Consider the following 18,801-nt stretch of genomic DNA (forward strand, 5'->3'; position numbering starts at 1 on the left):
GAAGCTTTTTTTTTTGTTTTATTCTATTGCTTCATGTGTGTATTGTTGAAGGTTTTATCTTTACTTTGAGGTGATGTTTGCATTTGATCACGGAATTTCATGCGGAATTCACAAATGCAGCCTTACTTAATGCTGAATGATATAATAAAGGAATTCTGATCTGATTCTGATGAATATGGTCCAACTGATCTGGCACACCAAAGGACAGTTAAACAGTATTTCAGACAAAGTTAAGTCTTTTAAACTGAATCAAATATTTGGAATCTAGAAATCTGACCATATCATTATCATTCAGCAATATTTGGGTTCATCATGTTCTACAACAGCAACAGGATGCTGCATAAATCTGGAGGTGACAAAAAAGTAAGCAAACAAAAGCTGGACTGCACACTGACACAAACAACACTACATAATAATAACCAGAAATTTACTTAATTACAATTCCTTGATAACAAAACGTGAATGATGGCATTACATCAAGGATAAATCAAACTTTTAAAACACACGAAGAACATGCAGAAGGCACATACTTGACCTATTTCACACCTTGTGTGTGGAAGTTTTGTTACCAAGAAGGAAAAGAGCTGCTCTTTATTGAAGTACATATTTTGTTTACAGGGATCTCTTCCATAAGTCTCAAAATGCTATCTTTAAATGGCTGATTTTAACATTTTATGAATCAAAAACTCAAGACACACTGACATAGAAAAAGATGCCCCCCCCCCCCCAAGTGAAAGAAAAGAACTTCACTGTGCACCTCTACTCATTTCCACTCTTCACCATTTTGTCCATCTGTGTCCAACCTGACTCTACTCAAGCCTGTACAAAATGATTATTTTTGTTACAGTCAAATACCAAAAAGGCAAACAAATGCCCTTTCTCTCTTCTCCTCTCTTTCCTCACCTGTGATTTCTCAGTCTGTGTTCTCTATTCGACTTTCCAGATGGCGATCCTACCGTCACGCCACGCAGAGCCACTCAGGACATAACGATCCTCAGCAGAGCAGAGTGTCTGGATGCTGTCCAAATGGGCCTGCAGCTCCTTTGCCACACTGTGGCTCTCGGGGTCCATCACAAAAACCTGACTTCTCAACTGATCGGCACACCGACCTCTGACCCCACTCCAGCCACGACAGCCCACCCAGATCTGAGGGGAGGAGAGGGCATCAAGGAAATGTGTTGCAATGAACAACAAGTCCATCTTACCAAAAAACCTGAAATCGCTCCTCACACATCATGTATACAAACAAGTTAGCACCCATGTATCATAGCTCACCTGGTCCTTGACTCGAATCATACAGGTGACTCCTGAAGTGCCAGGCAGGGAGATTCTTTTGGGTGGACGTCGGTGGTTATTAGTGTGCCACAGACACAGCTCCCCTGAGTCTACACAGCCTGTCCACAACTGACCTCGCTGGAACAAACACATGCAAAAACCAAGTACACTATAACACTATAACGTATCAGCATATCCAAATGCTGGGAAAAGTATGTGTAATTATTCAGATTCAAAGCTTTTCTTGTCATATGCACAGTAAGGAAACGGGTTTCCCTGTACAATAAAATTCTTACTTTGCTGTCCACACTGAATGCCATAGAAGTTTAAGGTATATTAAAAAAAATAATAGAATAATTAAAAATAAAATATTTGAGAAGATGTTGTTATGTTTATGTTAATTATGTTTCCCTAATTGGCTGACCTGAATTGCTGATTGAACAGCAGAATGAATGACTGGCTTGCTAAACCATTAAAAAGGCTGCTCACTTGTTCAACTGGCAGACAAATGAGCATTTCAGATTCACCTCTGGGATGACAGTGAAGCTGCTGAAGCTACTGGGCATGCTCTGTAGGTCATCAGGAAGTGCCATCCTTCTTTGTGGTGTCCCATTCTTTTTTAGCTCCACAATGCTGTCACCACAACCTGCTCACGCGCACACACACACACAAACTTATGTTCAACAAATCATTATCAGGGTCAATTCACGCATAGATGCTATTGGATGAGTTCAGGGATATTGAGAAATTCACTTAGTTTAAGATTAGGTTCATTCATACTTACAGCACCACAGTTTGCCATCATGGATCTGTACTGAGGAGAGACGGTCACAGCTGAGGTGGAACTGTCGCTTCACTTTGAGACTGGCCGAGTCCCACTGCAGAATCGTCCCGTCAATGCTGCAGGAGTATGTCTGCTGACTTGAGAAAGATACCTCAGACTGTATAATAAAAACAGTACTGCAAAACACCCATCCACACATTTACACTCATCCTCATAAGAGTGCTCTCGTAATGTTAAATATGATCAAACCTGAACCTGACCTGGAGATAATGATGTGTCTACCTGTTGTGTTCATGTCTGGTGTCCACTGTGAGTCCTGTCACTTCATGTCTGTGTTCAGTCAGCTGTTTGTTGCAGGACATGCTGTGAGTGTCGATGATGTAGATTACTGAGTCCTGAGAGCCAATCCACACCTGATCCTGGATCAGTCCCAGCATGCAGTTCTACATCAAAGATGTGACACAGGATCTCAGTTTCATTTCCCTTTGAAAAAGGTAACAGACTAGCAGACTCAGGTCATTTTGCCTGCAGGTACACTTCTAATGAAGACCCCAAACATTGTTGTACTGTTAGATTGTTTGGTCTTTTGTACACAAATATTGTTTAGTTGGACGATAACTATTTGATTAGATTTTTAAGGGAATTTTTTTGAAGGTGTAGTGAAAAAACAAGAACAGATGTCGTCCATTCTGAGATTTGCTTGCCTAAGAGCACCAGTGGCGGGTTCAGACCAACTGGTACATGCAATTCAAGGTGTTGTTCTTAAAATAAATACAACTTCAGACTTTTGCCTTAAGTGCCAAATGTCTTGACACTTGAGGCAGATTTTTTACAGTTATCTCTAGAGTCAGAAAAGGGTTTTAAACCATTTTTTTTCCCATATGCAGTAGTCCTCCCCAAAACATTTAAACAGACTTTGATGTCTAAAATTTGAGAAGTTCTTTCTTCAATAGATCTTACTCCTACAAACAGAACCAACAGTGTTTCTGCTCTCACCAGCTGCGACTCTCCGACCTGGATGCAGTCCTGCAGCATGGACCAGCTGGATGCATCAAACACAACCACTTTGCCCGCACTGAGAGCCACCCACAGTTTAGGGTTCATCTCACCCTCTGGGTCACTGCAAGTCAACTGACCTGAAGAAAGTAAGAAAAAGACAAAGGATGAGAGAGCAGTGAATTGTGAGTGCTGACTGTGCACAATGAAAAAAACACAATGCTCAGCAGTGTGGTTCAGTGTGCGGCGTACGCCACAACCATGAAAATGAAAATAAATAAACAAAGGATGAAACTTCAAGATTTCATGTTTTTCCTTTGTCCTAATGAAAACTTTATAAATTCATGTAGTTACTGGCAGGGTAAAAATAAATAACAAATCAACACGCACTCTATATTCACAGGATAGCTCAGCCTCTAGTTTGGTATGTTGCTTATCCTCTATCGCTTCTTAAAATCTTTTTTAATCTGCTGCATTTAGTTATTTGCACTCAGTTATCTCTTCAGACCAGATCTGTAGCCTTCAGATGTTTTTGCTCTCTGTCACAGTGCAAACAACTGTCTGACCTGAGGACAACTCATTTGACAGCGAGTGTCTTGTTACTTTAACAGTACTTACTTTAACAGCACATTACACAGAGCTGTACAGCAAATTAATCAAAGAGAATGAAACTTGTAGAAATTCTGAGGCACATGACAACAGCTCTGCTCAGACGAGCCTTCATTGTGTGAACGCTCAGTATAGTTAATATCAATACCAAGACAACATGCAGATATACCATTATATACACACTGTAAATTGAGTGGTACCTGGTGTGTATAGCATGACATGTACAGTCTGAGGTTCAGCCAGGTCCAGTGATGGATTGATCTTGTGTTTCAGAGTCTCTGAGGTAGTTTTAGGCACCATCATGGGCACTGGCCAGAAACAAACACAATGAAGAAATGAATGAATGTAATATGAAAAGCAAAAAAAAGGAAAAACATTTAAAAAAAAAAAGACAAAGAAAAAATGTACAAGAAAAAAAAACATCACAAAAGTGACCCCAGACCTTCATGTGTGATCTTGTCAAAGTAGGCCAGCTTTGAGGCAGCAATGATGGATCTTTGGGCCTTCAGGCAGGCCATGACAGCATCCATCAACAAGACATTGATCAGAGCCTGAGTCATGTATTGAGGATCCTAAAGAGACCATATATTTTCTCATACATTTAACAAATGTTAGCATAGCACAACCATCACTGACACAAGAGACAAAGCAAAAATAACAAACTCATTAAAACTGACTTACATAGTCAGAAAGGTAACCCAATCACTGCCATAGTGGTTGTGTTAGGTTATAAGCACCATTTGTCAGGCCTATACATACTGTGAGCAGTGGCAGTAACTAACTTAGTCATTCTAGACTGTGTTTCCTGTTTCACTGTAAGCTCTCAGTGCAGTCTCGTTCTGTGTGACATTATATTTCTACACTACAAACTGCAGCATCACTCTCCTAGACTGTACAGTTTATGACTACGATGCTTGATATTTTTTCAAACCCATGACATCACATCCGTTTTTTGTTGGAGGGCAAATGTCGCCAAGCTGGGCCAAACAAAATAATTATGGATCTCTTTCATTGTTGTACCTTATGTTGGTCAGCCATCTTGCGTCCAGCCCACATCTCTTTCACCATAAGGTTCCAGAGTTCAGTCTCGGTTTTCAGGTTGGCCTCAAACACCTCAGGCCTGCTGGAGGTCTGGATCCGAAGGGAAGGAATTCGAACAAGCAGAAACGGAGCTAAAGCAATTTTCACCTCCTGCTCAGAGATGAGAATTATTTTATTGAAATAAGACGGCGGGGGTTATAAATTAACAATACATAAAAAACACGGTTCAGTGAAAACGGATTGGGACACTTGACCTGTATGTCTCTGAACTTCGTGATTTCCAGGAAGCTTGGTTGTCCCTGGGTAAGCAAGAGCAGCCGTTTCTGAGTCATAGCAATTTTACCGACCCCACGAGAGGTCTTGACACACGATGACAACTTGTAGACACACTCGTTATTGTCAAGATAGTCTATGACTTCAGAAGGCAAGCTGACGTCTTGTGCGTCAGCCTCCATCTCTTTCCAGAAAGTGTAGAAGACTCTGAAGAGTTCAGGATCCACCTGCTTTTTCTCACCTGGGACAGAGAGAGTGAGAGAGTGAGAGAGTGAGAGAGAGAGAGAGAGAGAGATAAACATGAGAGACAAAGACACATTGAGGGGAAATAAACACTTGCAAATACAGGCTGAAAAAAAATGCAAATTAATTAGTTCTACATTCAACCTCAGGGATCTCAGAACAGTACACACAGTTTTTCACATGTTAGTAAATACCCATCTGACACAACAATGACAAACCATTCCATTTGTTTTTCAGTCCTCTTATGATTCTGTTTGTCTCTTTCATCTGGCCATGCATAATTCCCTTTCACGTCTGTTGAAAATCAAAACAAATATGGGGAATACCACATTGAGGAAAAGAAAAAAAAACAATTAGAGTGCGTTCAAAGACTTTTTGTGAAGTAACGCAATGAGCACCATGAGCTTACAACTTCAAGTCTGAATTCTTTTCATAAACCTTGTCACATGACTTTGTTGTCGCATGTTCTGTTCCACTGACTTCACAGCATGTCCATTTTCCATCGACTTTCAACTTGTACTTACTAACTAGAAAACTTAAGTTCTTCATTTCCGTCCGAAGATCAATAAAGTGTCTTATAGCTCAACATGCAAACAATTTATCAATATATCAAAATCACAAAGTTTCTAATTTTTCTCCTTCAATGATCAGTGCAACTGTTGAGTCAAAAGTTACTTTTTTTTTTACACATCCTTTAGAAACAGATCCACCTTAGCAATCATACGCAGTCATGTCTGCGGTCAGCATCACTCTGCTTCCAGCTCTGTTTTTAGTCCCAACACATTAAAACTGTGCATTGCCAAACCAACAATTGGCCGAAAGACTGCTCATAAAGCTCATAATTCCATCGCTTCCTGGCTGTGAGCTACACCTCTCATGACACACATAGACATTTCATCCCCTTTTAGGATAAAATAAATGATTAATGCATCTTTAATGAACTAATCGATCCTACCACCTAAGATATAAATAAATTAGAAAGCCATTCCCAAACAAATTACTGATTCCCCTGGAGGTAAACTTGACTTGACAACTCAGCCGCATGAACCGGTTCTCACACTTAGTCTACCACAGGGTCAGTTTGAGAGTTTATTCATCTAAAGAGATGCTTAATTTCTCCAACAGTGATTTCCAACAAAACATTAAAAGATATAAGATTTTATACCCTTTGTCTGTTCAGTAAGTAAAAATATAACATACTTCATTCCTTCACTTCATTTGAACACCGGTTCTACATTTATAAATGGCAGGGTTAATTTTAAGATTTCTGTATGTGAGCAAAACAGAACATGCTGTACAGTCAGTACTTAATGCAGAACATTGAAGGAGTGTAACAGATTATCTGATGGCTGCAACAAGTGATGAAATCGATTCAAAATTCTTTCATGTAATGCTAGTAGAGAAAATAAATAACATGTCCATTATGTCACCCCAGATCACATCTAATCAACACTACAGAAAGTCTGGGTTTCAGCACTCTAAATTTCATGTCATCTCAATTTGTGAAAATATCAGATTATCAGAAGTGAGCTCTGAACTACACACAGCAACTTCCAGTCCTCACTTACCATCAGTGAGAGCATCAAATAAACGATGTATGGTTGCTACATCTTTAACAATCCCACACTCCTGGACGCAACGCACAAACTCTTCCTGATGAAGATGCTTTCGGGGAAGCTCAAACTTCTTGACATGGTCATCAGGCTCCATCAGAGGCTTTTTGTTCTCTGCCTTCACCTAATAGATGGAAACTAGAATTACCATCGTAAGGTTGTAGGCTTCCACCAACCAGTGCAGTTTTTAAATTGTCACCATCTTGACATGTATGATTCCAGTGAGTAATTTCCATTGAGAAACATACCATCCTCACTTGGAGACTATTTTTACAGATGAGTGCAACGACAATCACCTGAAGCTCAATATGAGACAAAACACATTCGCTTGTTGACTACAGCTGTATGTCTATTATTGAGAGAGTTCACAGAGAAACGAAAAAATAGAGTCAAATTTCTTATATGTCTTCACATGCTTGGGCTGATTCTGACAGCTACAAAGAAGTTACAAACTGACATAAATGTCATCAATTCCTTATTTTATATTTTTTATTATATTTTTATTTTTATATTCATCCTTATTTTTTGTCTTAATTCATTTTTATATTATTACAGATTTGTGTGAAATGTTGTCATAATTGGCCTATGAATTCTTGGGTCAACATCCAAGGGTCCTTGATCTTTGCCAAATTTGAAATGATTTCAAGATATCGCAAAATCAAGTCAAAGTCAAAATAATGGGACAGATGGATGGACAGCTGTATGAGAGAACAGACCACATGAAAACATAATGTCTCTGGCCAAACTATGGCCTGGTGACAAGACAAGATCACGTCTACTGTATTAGACTTACCACATCACCAAACACGCTTCCTATCAAAAGTGAATTTGCTCTCAAACCACCACTTTTATGGGACAGCAATTAAGATTATGTAAAACTTACTAACCTTGAGGATGAGTCTCTTGAGTTCAGATCGTCTGTCAGCTTGCTGTCTCTCGTCCTGGTGCAGTGAGTCCACCAGCCATGTGACCAGCTGTGTGGGGAAGATGGCGGTGTCTGTCTTGTAGAGGTTCTGGAAATCACCCAGAGCATCCAGCCGCCGTGAACACAATGTGTTGATTAAACCCCGCAAGAAGTAGAATCTGAAGACAGGGAAACCATTCTGCTCAATCCTTAAGTATTCAATAAGTCAACAACAAACAACTGAACATGAAGAGAATTAACTAAATTAATGGTGTTAAAAGGGAAAAACTTTTGATTTTCCAAAGTGAAATGAAGATGACGAAAGAAAAGATGGTGATGGTGACAGAATGGATGAGAAGCGGAGCCTTAGGAATAATGACAGCAGAATACCTGGCCAGCAGAGCAGGATTCTCATTTTGGACAGAGAAGATGGCCTTGCTAAGATGCTGGATCAGCTCACTGTAATAATTTTGGACAGAGTGGATGGACAGAGATGCTGGGAATTCTGGGAGCTTAAACACCTTTACCATCTTAGGTGTCGTTCTCAGCACTATTAAAGAAACAGACAGAGAACACAGGAAAAGAAAAATTTTGGAGGAGGTGACAGTAAGAATGGGAGAAAAAGGTCTAATCTTTATCAGCTGTTCTGTCTATGTCTTGACCATGTGGGCCTCTGCTTTGCTTAAATGAATCTCCAATCTCACCTGGTTCAGACATGGTGATCCTGGTCAACAGCATGTTTTTCTGAAAGCTGATGGTTTGCTCATCTTCAAGGTTTGGGAGGCTCATCCCGAGTCTCTTACTCAGCTTGTTCTCTGTAACAGAGCTCTTTCTCCGGGCTTGAATCTCCTGCATGGTGAGTCTGCGTGGGACTTCAACCATAGCCTTCATCCTAGACAACACAAGAAAGAAAAAAGTGCAGTGCAGATACTCTCAAATGTTGTCAGGTGTTTAGCATAAACATCTAAACTGTTTGACTGGCCCAGCAAACTCACTTAGTGGGTGTACCTGCAGTGTGATCAGATATTCACTTGCGTTCACACATGTTCCTGACTTCTTCTGAACAGCGACACCTTCCTGTATTTTCAGTATAGACTTACTTTACAGTTTAAATGACTCATATAGCTAAAACTAGTGCAGTCTAATATAACAGTCCTGCAGTAAAGCTTACCGTTATGAAGATTATAAGGTTCAGGTTTTGTTGAAACTGAGAGGTATACATACAGGACACACAGATGAAGTGGGGAACTTCATGAATATTATCATTTTATTTGAAGATTAAAAAAAAAATAGGTTTAAGTACACACTTCTGCGTCTCAGTGCGAGTCCCAAGTTCCATTCGAGCAAAGTTGTCCATTTTCCTGTTGAGTCGGTCCTTGAGGAATGAATGGAAAATGTGTGTTTCCAACACCTGTAAGATACATTCACATTAATCTGAATATGAGCACCTGGCACAGCATCTCACGTCTGCTAATTTGTCTCTGTTCAAGATATAAATAATAGACAAATATCACTTGTTGTACCACGTTTTTGGTCAGTTATTACCTATTACATTAAGTTATTTACCTTCTTGTAAAAAAGGTGTTCAGCTGGTTCTCTGGTTTTCAAGAACTCTTCACTATTAAACACCCGATGTTCATAGTTCAGATGACAGCCAACATCCCTGTTATACACATGTGTATATTATGCAATTAATATATGTATTTTAGGAGAACAATTGCATAGATCTCAGTACTTATAGAACACACATAAAACCTGAATATGTTGACCATCAGCTCCAGTGTGATCCCCTGAATTTCATGGTTGAGGTTGTGTTGCCATGCTCTTCTCTGTGCCCGCTGCTCACTGATGGCTGTGCAGCTCGCACGGTGGCACTGATGCAGGTCAAAATGTAACTTCAGGGACAGACACCTGCAAAATCAAACTCATGCAGTTTAAACAAATAGAAGCATGTTAATATCTCTCGTCAAGTTCGAGAAAAAGTTACTGGATCAGTAAGTAGGAGTAAGAATTCATACGCTTTTTTGGTGTGTTAGTATTTTTTCATCACGTTACTAGAAATTAGCAGCACCTGTATTTTCTTGGCATTACAGTGAGTACCTCCGTGTGAAGCAGTCTGCAGCAGCAGGGGGAATCTCTGGTAGGTCGACAGTCTCACAGCAAGAAATGGAAACACTTCCATCGTCAATGTTGATTAGGTTCAAATCATCTGTTTCCTGGAAGAAGGTCACATGGAACATCAAGATAAAATACATTCTTACTCTGTTTTTGTATGAATTCATAGGTTTCTTAAGTAAACAAATAAATTAAACAGATGACAATATTTATTTCTAGATGGGGAACGACTAACACTGCATTTAACTCTACTATAGATAACCTTGATTTATGCAGTAAATAAGTCACTGTTTTGTGGTTAAAGACAGAAATAATGGCAGTCCCATTCATCTAAGGGCTCTGTACTGTCACATTCGCTCACTTTTTTCATCATAACTTCTGAACCACACATGAATACTATGGATATTCAGTATTTTCCATTAACAGCTTTAAAGTGCATTCACCACACAACATTCAGTCCCTTTATTTTCTTCTTGTCCATTTCTCTATAAACTTTGATGACAAAAAAATGCTGTGTACTGGAAGCTTTTACTAATTTAGCAGGTCATGCACTCACAGCTGCAACCTCTTCAAAATGGCTGAGATGGCAACCCATGAGAAAGGCTGTAGGAACCATGAGGAAGTCCAGCATGCCTCTGGCCAGCACAGGAACATATGGCTGCTGCCAAGACAGAGGCTGAAAGAAAAATCAGAGAGTGAAGATGGGGAAATTAATAGATCAAAAGATGAACAGGTTTATGGAGTGATGAAGGATTATAGAGGATTTAACACTTGCAGATGTTTTCAGCTGACCTGCAGAAAAAGCAAGAAGCTCTCTGCTACCAGTGTGAGTTTGGCCCAGTCAGCAGAAAATAAGACCACCTGCTGTTCCTGCAGGAGACAAGACAGCACCTGCAGAGACACAGGACAGAGAAAAGGACAAACAGAGAAACAGACATGAGCATTGCTGTGAGGCATTTCCTTTTTCACTAAAGTACGAAACAGGTGTGCCTAATACCTGCAGTAGTTGCTGTGGCCTGAAGCAGAAAAAAGGCAGATGGAGGTCGAAATCTATAGGTGGGCAGTCTTTGTCTTCTCTGGATGGTAATACAATGGTCAGAGGATGCAAGGCAAACATCTGCAAAAGACACACAGCATTATAGTTTGTGTTCTTCTATCTTCTGTCATGGCAGTCAAAAGAAGAAATGTACCCACATACACGGGTATGCAACCGCTTTCTAGTTATATCAGCCATATGAGCTCTATGATATCTCCCGGCTCATGATATTATGAATGTTATTCATTATCATGATCAATGATTAATGATCCTGAACAAGTGCAGTCTTTACATCACTCAACTACACAAACACACACACCAAATGTAGCTGTCCAGGAGGAGGAACAGGAACCAGTGCCAATTTAGCTGCAAACTCCTTCACTCTCTCCTCCATGTTGGATAAACGGCAAGTTCTTAGCTGGGCTGACAGACTAACAAAGAAACATACAGAGACAGAGAGATTTACAGTTAACAGACAGATGAAAAAGACACATAGAGAAATTTTCCCTTAATACATTTATTGGTGCAAACAATTGTGCAACAATGCCAGCAAAACTTGTGATAACCATCATTTTCATTATGTTACCAGACAAATTTTTTAAGCAACTTCTTCAATGAAGATTAAATAAATTGCAAATGAAATGACACCAGTTAGCCTTCTGATAAGTACATTTTAGCGCTCATAAACAGATCAAATATGGCTAAACTAAGCAAAAAAAAACCCTGATTTTCTTTATATAGCAAAGCAAAACCTAAATTAGCTAAGTTGTTTGGTTTTTTTACAGCGCTACTCACCATGACAGACAGTCCTTGAGTGCAGTGAAGTAAGGATATTTGGATATGACACAGAAACTGTAGGCAGAGAAAAGTCTAGTAAATCCAGCTCCATTCTGGAAGAAAGATGTCCCTTCCTATAAAAACACAGCAGAAAGTGTGGACCGCTGAGGTAAATTTTATGCACCTTTTCAGTGTGGGCGTGCTACTTAGCAACACATGCTAATTGGTTAGAAAACGGCTATGTTCACCATGTCTGACTTTCTTCTGCACTAGTAATCTGGTCTCAGTAATAAAAATTTTGGTTCACTGTTGTGTGAGAAGCATCACGTGTAGTGCTGTGTACCAGTATTGGACGGTAACACTGCATTACTACTCCATGGGACTTGTTGCCAAAAACATCTGTGAAGACCAGGAAGTGAAACTGTTCATCTTTCTGTTCTTTGCTTAATTGTAGTCCACCTGGCAGAAGAAGAAAAAACATCAAATCATGTTAAGTACATGAAGGCCTGATATTCAACACTTCAATTACCAATATTTTTTGTATTATTTTTTTGTATAGATGTACAATACACATCTAACTGAATAACTCCATTTTTGAACCTATTTTCTTAACCGACATATGATGATTATTTCATGGATACACATGTAGAAAATTTTAGTGAAATTATCTTTAGGGATACATGATATATATCAGACCAATACATTATTAGCCTGATATATTTATATCAGTTATAGACACGAATTAGAACCAAAAAATTTTGAACATTACAGCACCAATACAGCGGTTACTGGGATGCATCTTTAAAGGCGGTTTCAGTTCCACCATTGAACACTCAGAGGAAGAAGAAGAACAACAAGCTTAGCACGCTGTTGTCGTTGCCAGAAGACAGAATACCTGGGAAGCAGAGTTGAGGTAAAGCCATGAGGTCGATGTCTTTAGGAACAATAATACCCTGACTTTCTCCGCTTCCTTCTGCTTCTCCACCTGCAAAAATATGACGGGCTAGAATAGTATAAAACCTAATTACAGAACTCATCAGTGATGACATGGGTAAAATTAGGACAGAGACAAATGAGAAACCTTGAGCAAAACAACATGTTTGTAGCTCCACAGAAGTGACGTGTGGATAAAAGTACCAGACCAGACAAGCAGGTACCAGACCTTGGCTGGGAGTTGCTGCAGCTGAAGGAGGTTGTCCCCTTTTTCTCCTCAGAAAGGAGTGTCGCCTCTTCCCATGTGACTTCCCTGCTTTGCTCTCAGCTTGGGGTCTGCTAACGAAGGGAGGCGCCAAGACACACAATACTTCCGGCTCCAACAGGAGATGCTCTGGAGTTCCATTATTGTTGATGGTCTGAGAGGGACACAGGAAGGGATGAATTGGTTGGAGTTCTGTTCTTATTTAATCTACATTAAGTTACCGAAACTCAGAAGTCATCAACCCTTGAAAAGAGCAGCATTGCATTTTAGCACCATGGCATTATTTAGGCAATATTCTGTTGTCTCAACCAGTAGTGACTGTTTCCTTTTCCCTTTCCTATTGCACACTTATTTAATGACAAAGATTCTTGATGAGTTTAAAATAATATTCCAAGATACTTGGAACATGGGAATCTGCTGACAATATTTGGCTTTTCTTTTTTTAACAATTTTTGTCTATTTTGTCTTTATTACATACTGACAGATGAGATACAGACAGAAAACATGGAAGAGAGAGGTTCAATATTGCCTGGTTGGAATAAAACTGGAAATGCTGCAGCCATATGCCTTTCTTGTAGGTGTGTTAGGATGCATTTTTAGCTAAATACCTTGTAAACCTCCCTGAGTTTGTCATCAGATGCTCCTACCACCACACAGGCTTCCAGAAGAACAGGAGGCAAATGGTCCGACATCACTGACGCCAGCCCAGGGACCCAGTTGGATCAACAGAACTGGTCCGAGAGCAAACACTGAACTGTTGGATAACAACTGCTGAAAGTAAGAGAAGAAACAGAGGCCATGCATACAACAAGAGATGTGAACAACACTTGATTCATTCCTCTCATCTCCAACTTTCTGCATGATAACAGCATCAATCAGCTATTTAAAAAGGCACAGCATGACAGATTGGTTGGTTCTGCTCATTATCACCACAACTCATCAACAACAAGTTCTGAAGACAGTCCAACATTTTTTACACAACAACCTCATTCCAAGATGCAGGGTGTCATATTTTTTTACATTGGGTCTTAAAGAAGTTGCACAACACTGTGAAATTCAGGACAAACTGCATGATTCTACAATGCACTACTTTTTACACTCAAGGGTTGAAGTCATCAATCATTCTCTTTGTTTAATACATCCATCCATCTTCTATACCGCTTATCCGTCAGGGTCACGGGGGAGCTGGAGCCTATCCCAGCTGACTACGGGCGAGAGGCGGGGTACACCCTGGACTGGTCGGCAGTCAATCGCAGGGCCAACACACAAAGACAAACAACCACACACTCTCACACTCACACCTAGGGGCAATTTAGAGTAGCCAATTAACCTAATGTGCATGTTTTTGGTGTTGTGGGAGGAAGCCGGAGTACCCGGAGAAAACCCACGCAGGCACAGGGAGAACATGCAAACTCCACATAGAAGGGCCCAGACCGGGATTCGAACCTGGAACCCTCTTGCTATGAGGCGACAGTGCTAACCACTGCACCACCGTGCCGCCCTGTTTAATACAGAAATAGAAAAAAAACTGTTGCTAGTGGTCTTATTGGTTTGGTGATGAGGCATCAACATCGCCACGAAATATTTAGCTCTTTCCTTTGCTGAATAATTAGCCCTGAAATGACACTACCTGTGTGAATCTGTAGTGGTTCTCTTATGTGACCCAAGGCAGACAATGAATCATGTATGTTTGAAATCAGGCTACAAGATGCTAGCATGTTACATCACAACTGCTGGTATTACTGAGCAGCTAAAGCTGCTGCTGCTTTCTCAGAAGTCTTGTGAAAACATAGGCACAAGCAGCATCTATGTTAGAAAAGCACGGCCTGCAACAATTTCATAGACAACATTCCTCTGTTGTTTAGGTAGCCCCAATGCACATAAATCTCTCCTGTATGAAGTGAAGACAACTAAAACTGTCTGAAGAAATAGACATTTTTTGGATGGTAAAAATGTTTCACTACAATGTTTTGATTAAAATTCATTAGCCAACAAAAACTTTGAAGATATTCTATTTTCAATCCTAAGACTTTTAAGTTCATGAAACAAGCACATAATGACAACATGTTGTGAGAGCAGGACTATCCCTTTATGGTAAGTTTAACATACTGCATGATGGTCAAAAACGGCAATACGGGCAAACAAAAATAATGATGTGAAGCAAATCCTGAATCAGTTGCTAAGAAAGATCAGAGTGGGCAGCCTGCATAGTGCATCTGAACATACTTCATGACTTTTACTGTGATACAATGTCTACATTTATCCATCTAATATACTGTGGTAATGAGTACTGATGTATGAAATAGTATGTGGAACAAATTACTGTTGTCAGCAGATAATCAGATTGTCATTTTTAGTTTGTGGCACCAGGGGCACCCATGCAGTGTTCTGAGGAATCCATATGATGACTTGGGAAAATAATTGGATTAGTTAAACTGATCTAAGATATGTGAAGCAGGAAACATGATGTCACTCATCATTTAATTAGTGTTTTCAATGCATATCCGCACACAGAAACAAAGAACACAAACATTCTAAACATTCTAACATTCTAAATCCAGTCTTTGCCGTTCTTTTCCCTTTTATAGTCTGCTGCTCTTTTATGTACTTCTGAGTCACCATAATGAGGAGCAAATGATTTTAAATCACATTTTCCCAGAAAATTGGACTCATATGTGCAGAATAAGATGGACATATACACAAAAATGCAGAGCAAAAGACTTATAATTCAGCCATAATGAGTCCACCTTAAAACTGCTGCAGATGCAGACTTGTAGCGACGTCATCATAAAATTTTCCTTCAAATGAAGTACCTTTTTGACTGACTTTTAAAGACTCTCTCTTCACATGTACTACGGCATCCATTTGTCGACACAGTGTTTTCAAACATAAAGTACAATAACCACATTAAAATCCCTTTCCCTCATTTAAAATTCTTGACTCTATAAATAAGAAATTACTTTTCATTTCACAAGTTTAAGTGCTGTACACAAGAGGTCTCCTACTTGATTGTAAAGTTCGTTTTCAGTGTATGTCCCTGCGGGCTTCAAGTTTCCACTTCATGCTTTTGTATGCTGAATATTTGACCATTACTGGCTCCCAAAATATTTGCGATCATGTGATCAAATTATGCTCAAAGGCATCTTGAAATCAGATTTTCTGTGAAAGTTTATGCTTTCAGAAACGAATGTGTAAATAGCCTTACTGAGCCAGACTCTGGACATCATTCTACCCGGTGAAAATCAAATGTTCAACTGTAGGAGCAAGAAAAGAAACCCATTTCTGACTGCAGCCAGGCTTAAAAGATTCCTTAGAAAAAACATTTTACCATAACAGTAACTACTGAAACAGTGCAGCAATCCTCAGCAGCAATAATGTCTAGAATAACTGAACTGATATATTTTTAAAGAGCATGTCACATGACCTGTGATCACATGATCTGTGTTCATTATTGTGCCATAATCTAACATGATTGCCATAATATACAGTACAATCATATGATCTGTGAAAAACAGGGCAAATTCCAACCATAACAACACAGCCCTTTTGAAATAGTTTCACATCTCATAATGCCACAGCACGGGTAGTGATATGAACTTCACAGTCAACTGTCTTATATTTCTGTCTTCCAGACAAGAGACAAGCTTGCAAAGGAATTGAAATTCTGTTGAATGTGAATCAAGTGTTCCCATAAAAGACAGGAATTTGTGTGAAGGAACAGAGCTGTGGAGGAGGGCCTGCTACGACTTCACACAAACATATGTGGTAAAGAAAAACTCCTGACATTCTGAATCACTTAGATGAAAACAAGCAGCAGGATTTAATTACGACCATGAAATGGAGTGCAGAGCAACTGACAAAGTATGACGACCCCAACTTTTCGTTGCTCCTTTGATTTGCTCCCATGCAAATCCAGGCCACTTGCATTAAACAACAAAGTAAGAATATCATTGTGCATATGCATGTGTACTTTAAGCTAATTTACACCCTAGGACCCAATGTTGCAATGTATTAATGTTACAATATTGCTACACATGCTTACACACATTAAGTCTGAGCAGGATAAAAGCTTAGCAAAGAATTTAGCATTTAGCAACATCAGGTATGATAATTAACCGCTAGCTAAAACTGTTCTATCACGCTGTAAAAGTGAAAAGATTCATGTCAATGATACTGTGAATATGAGACCAAAAACATTTAAAAGCCAACAAACAACCCACTTCTGTTTCAAGGGTCACCAACCTGCTCACAGACGAGCGCGCTGCTACTCATTCATCCACCTTCACGTTCATGACAGACGACCGAACTGGAGCTGAAGTCAATCCAAGTGCTCAGTGAGTTTGCTGCTTGGCACGCGGCCATCGCGGTTGCCATGTTTACTGTCTGTCATGCGCATTGATGACTTGAGGAATCCCAATGCAGTATCATACAGTGGCTTTTATAAAAGACATTATAGACTCCAGGACAATCTCTAATAAATGTATCTTGTGCTGAAATTAGACGCTATCCTTGGAGTCAGTGTAACATAATTGACCTAAATTTTAACTCTCTGGTTGCATTTCCGGCTTAATGAGACGCCTGCATGAGCAGATACTAACTTTAAAATCAAAATTGTGTAAATAATTAGTAAAGGATTGTGTCTTCACAATTAGCTTGATCCTGTTGTGATAACTCACACTGGCCTGAAGGTGGTGGTGGTGGTTGACTAATAAAGTGTTAGATACATTCAGGAAGACAGCATTTTTACTTTTACAATTCCAAAATCACAACAATTCATATAAGAATGGAAGTAGAAGAGTTAATGAACTCTACACGACTAAATGCATGTGAGGGGTGCTCAATTAAGACAAAAACACAGAGGAGTGATTGTGTATTCATTACCTTATTTGTAAATAATTGGTACAAAAATACCTTGTTTTCATAGTACAAATGTCTATTGATACAGCAGCAAAAAGAACCAAAAGTCACTTAAAAAAACACATCAAGATATAATATTAAAAGCCATAACATTTATATAAAATCAAAATAATTTCAGTAAGTCAGGGTCCTGTTCAAAGAACTTTTATCCTTATTCAGCTTCAGAATAGTAACTTGGCACAAAAATGGAGCATTTCAACCAGAAATGGTGAAGTAAAAACATCTCTGAAACATTTAGACCAGTTCAAGTTAAATTACTTGTTGAACCCAACTAGAATGACTATATTAATGTAAGAGAAATACAAGTTGTAGAGAAAAGAGGAGGCTTTGGTTCAACTACCGGTCTCTTTCTGGTCCTAAAAAATGTGAAAAACAAAGTTTTAACATGTCTACATATTCCTCAAAGGAATATTGCTGCTATTGTGATTTACTGGACTTACCATAATGCAAAAGTGCCTCATACTTTTTGAAAACATAATATTAACAAAATTAGCTAAAAAATTGTGTAACCTAACCTCTTGTCAAAAGGTGCTTATAAAAAAAAATAGGCCTTTGTGTTCTCAAAAAATATAATTGCACACAGTCAGTGTCACACACATTTTATACAGGGAAATTTGTGATTAATTACACATTTGTCTTCATTCTCTCAACCTTTAATATCTGATGCAAGAATTGATAGAATGATGTTCCCTTTGTAGTGCTTGAAAACCAGGCAGTGAAAATCCTTAGGCCTCAAGTCAACACTGACAGTACTTAAACCTAGAAGACCCTTTTCTCTCATGACAGGCAAAAAGCAATGCCAGAGACAGCCTGCTGTCACACAAGGGCCAAAAAAATACTGCCCAAATACCCACAAACAGAATCAAAAAGTCTCTCAAGGGTACAGTGACAATAGACTTCTTACCCTCAGTCAAGTCATAACCTTTTATGCTATGAAACAAAAGATCTGTGCAATGTTTTCACTTGTGAAAATGTTTCCTCTGAGCTGAACAATCCTTCAAGGAGGATAGCAAACTGAGA

General features: G+C 39.3%; 1 protein-coding gene across 5 annotated transcripts; it reads right to left on the reverse strand.

Moving 5' to 3' along the window:
* Positions 1-410: 410 nt before the first annotated feature.
* On the reverse strand, positions 411-17,389 carry LOC124064976 (DENN domain-containing protein 3-like). 5 transcript variants are annotated; one of them, XM_046399935.1, is made up of 29 exons: positions 17,107-17,375; positions 13,473-13,635; positions 12,829-13,018; positions 12,562-12,651; positions 12,010-12,125; positions 11,685-11,800; positions 11,209-11,320; positions 10,851-10,970; positions 10,646-10,744; positions 10,410-10,529; positions 9,839-9,954; positions 9,494-9,649; positions 9,305-9,401; positions 9,046-9,149; positions 8,443-8,630; positions 8,129-8,288; positions 7,722-7,917; positions 6,790-6,958; positions 4,960-5,219; positions 4,685-4,855; positions 4,107-4,236; positions 3,865-3,972; positions 3,056-3,195; positions 2,342-2,502; positions 2,060-2,196; positions 1,803-1,921; positions 1,276-1,413; positions 904-1,146; positions 411-819 (listed from the first exon to the last, which is right to left on the reverse strand). In XM_046399935.1, the coding sequence occupies exons 2-28, from the start codon at positions 13,554-13,556 to the stop codon at positions 928-930; spliced, it is 3,816 nt and encodes a 1,271-aa protein (XP_046255891.1). In that variant the 5' UTR covers positions 13,557-13,635; positions 17,107-17,375; the 3' UTR covers positions 411-819; positions 904-927. The 5 variants fall into 5 exon arrangements, 4 of the variants coding, with proteins under 4 accessions (XP_046255891.1, XP_046255890.1, XP_046255888.1 ...); XM_046399934.1 differs by having other exon boundaries at positions 411-1,146; positions 13,473-13,618; positions 17,107-17,374; XM_046399932.1 differs by having other exon boundaries at positions 411-1,146; positions 13,473-13,632; positions 17,107-17,374.
* Positions 17,390-18,801: the final 1,412 nt, after the last annotated feature.

Source organism: Scatophagus argus, chromosome 9 (assembly GCF_020382885.2).
Source record: "Scatophagus argus isolate fScaArg1 chromosome 9, fScaArg1.pri, whole genome shotgun sequence".
In the NCBI taxonomy this organism is placed as follows: Eukaryota; Metazoa; Chordata; class Actinopteri; family Scatophagidae; genus Scatophagus; species Scatophagus argus.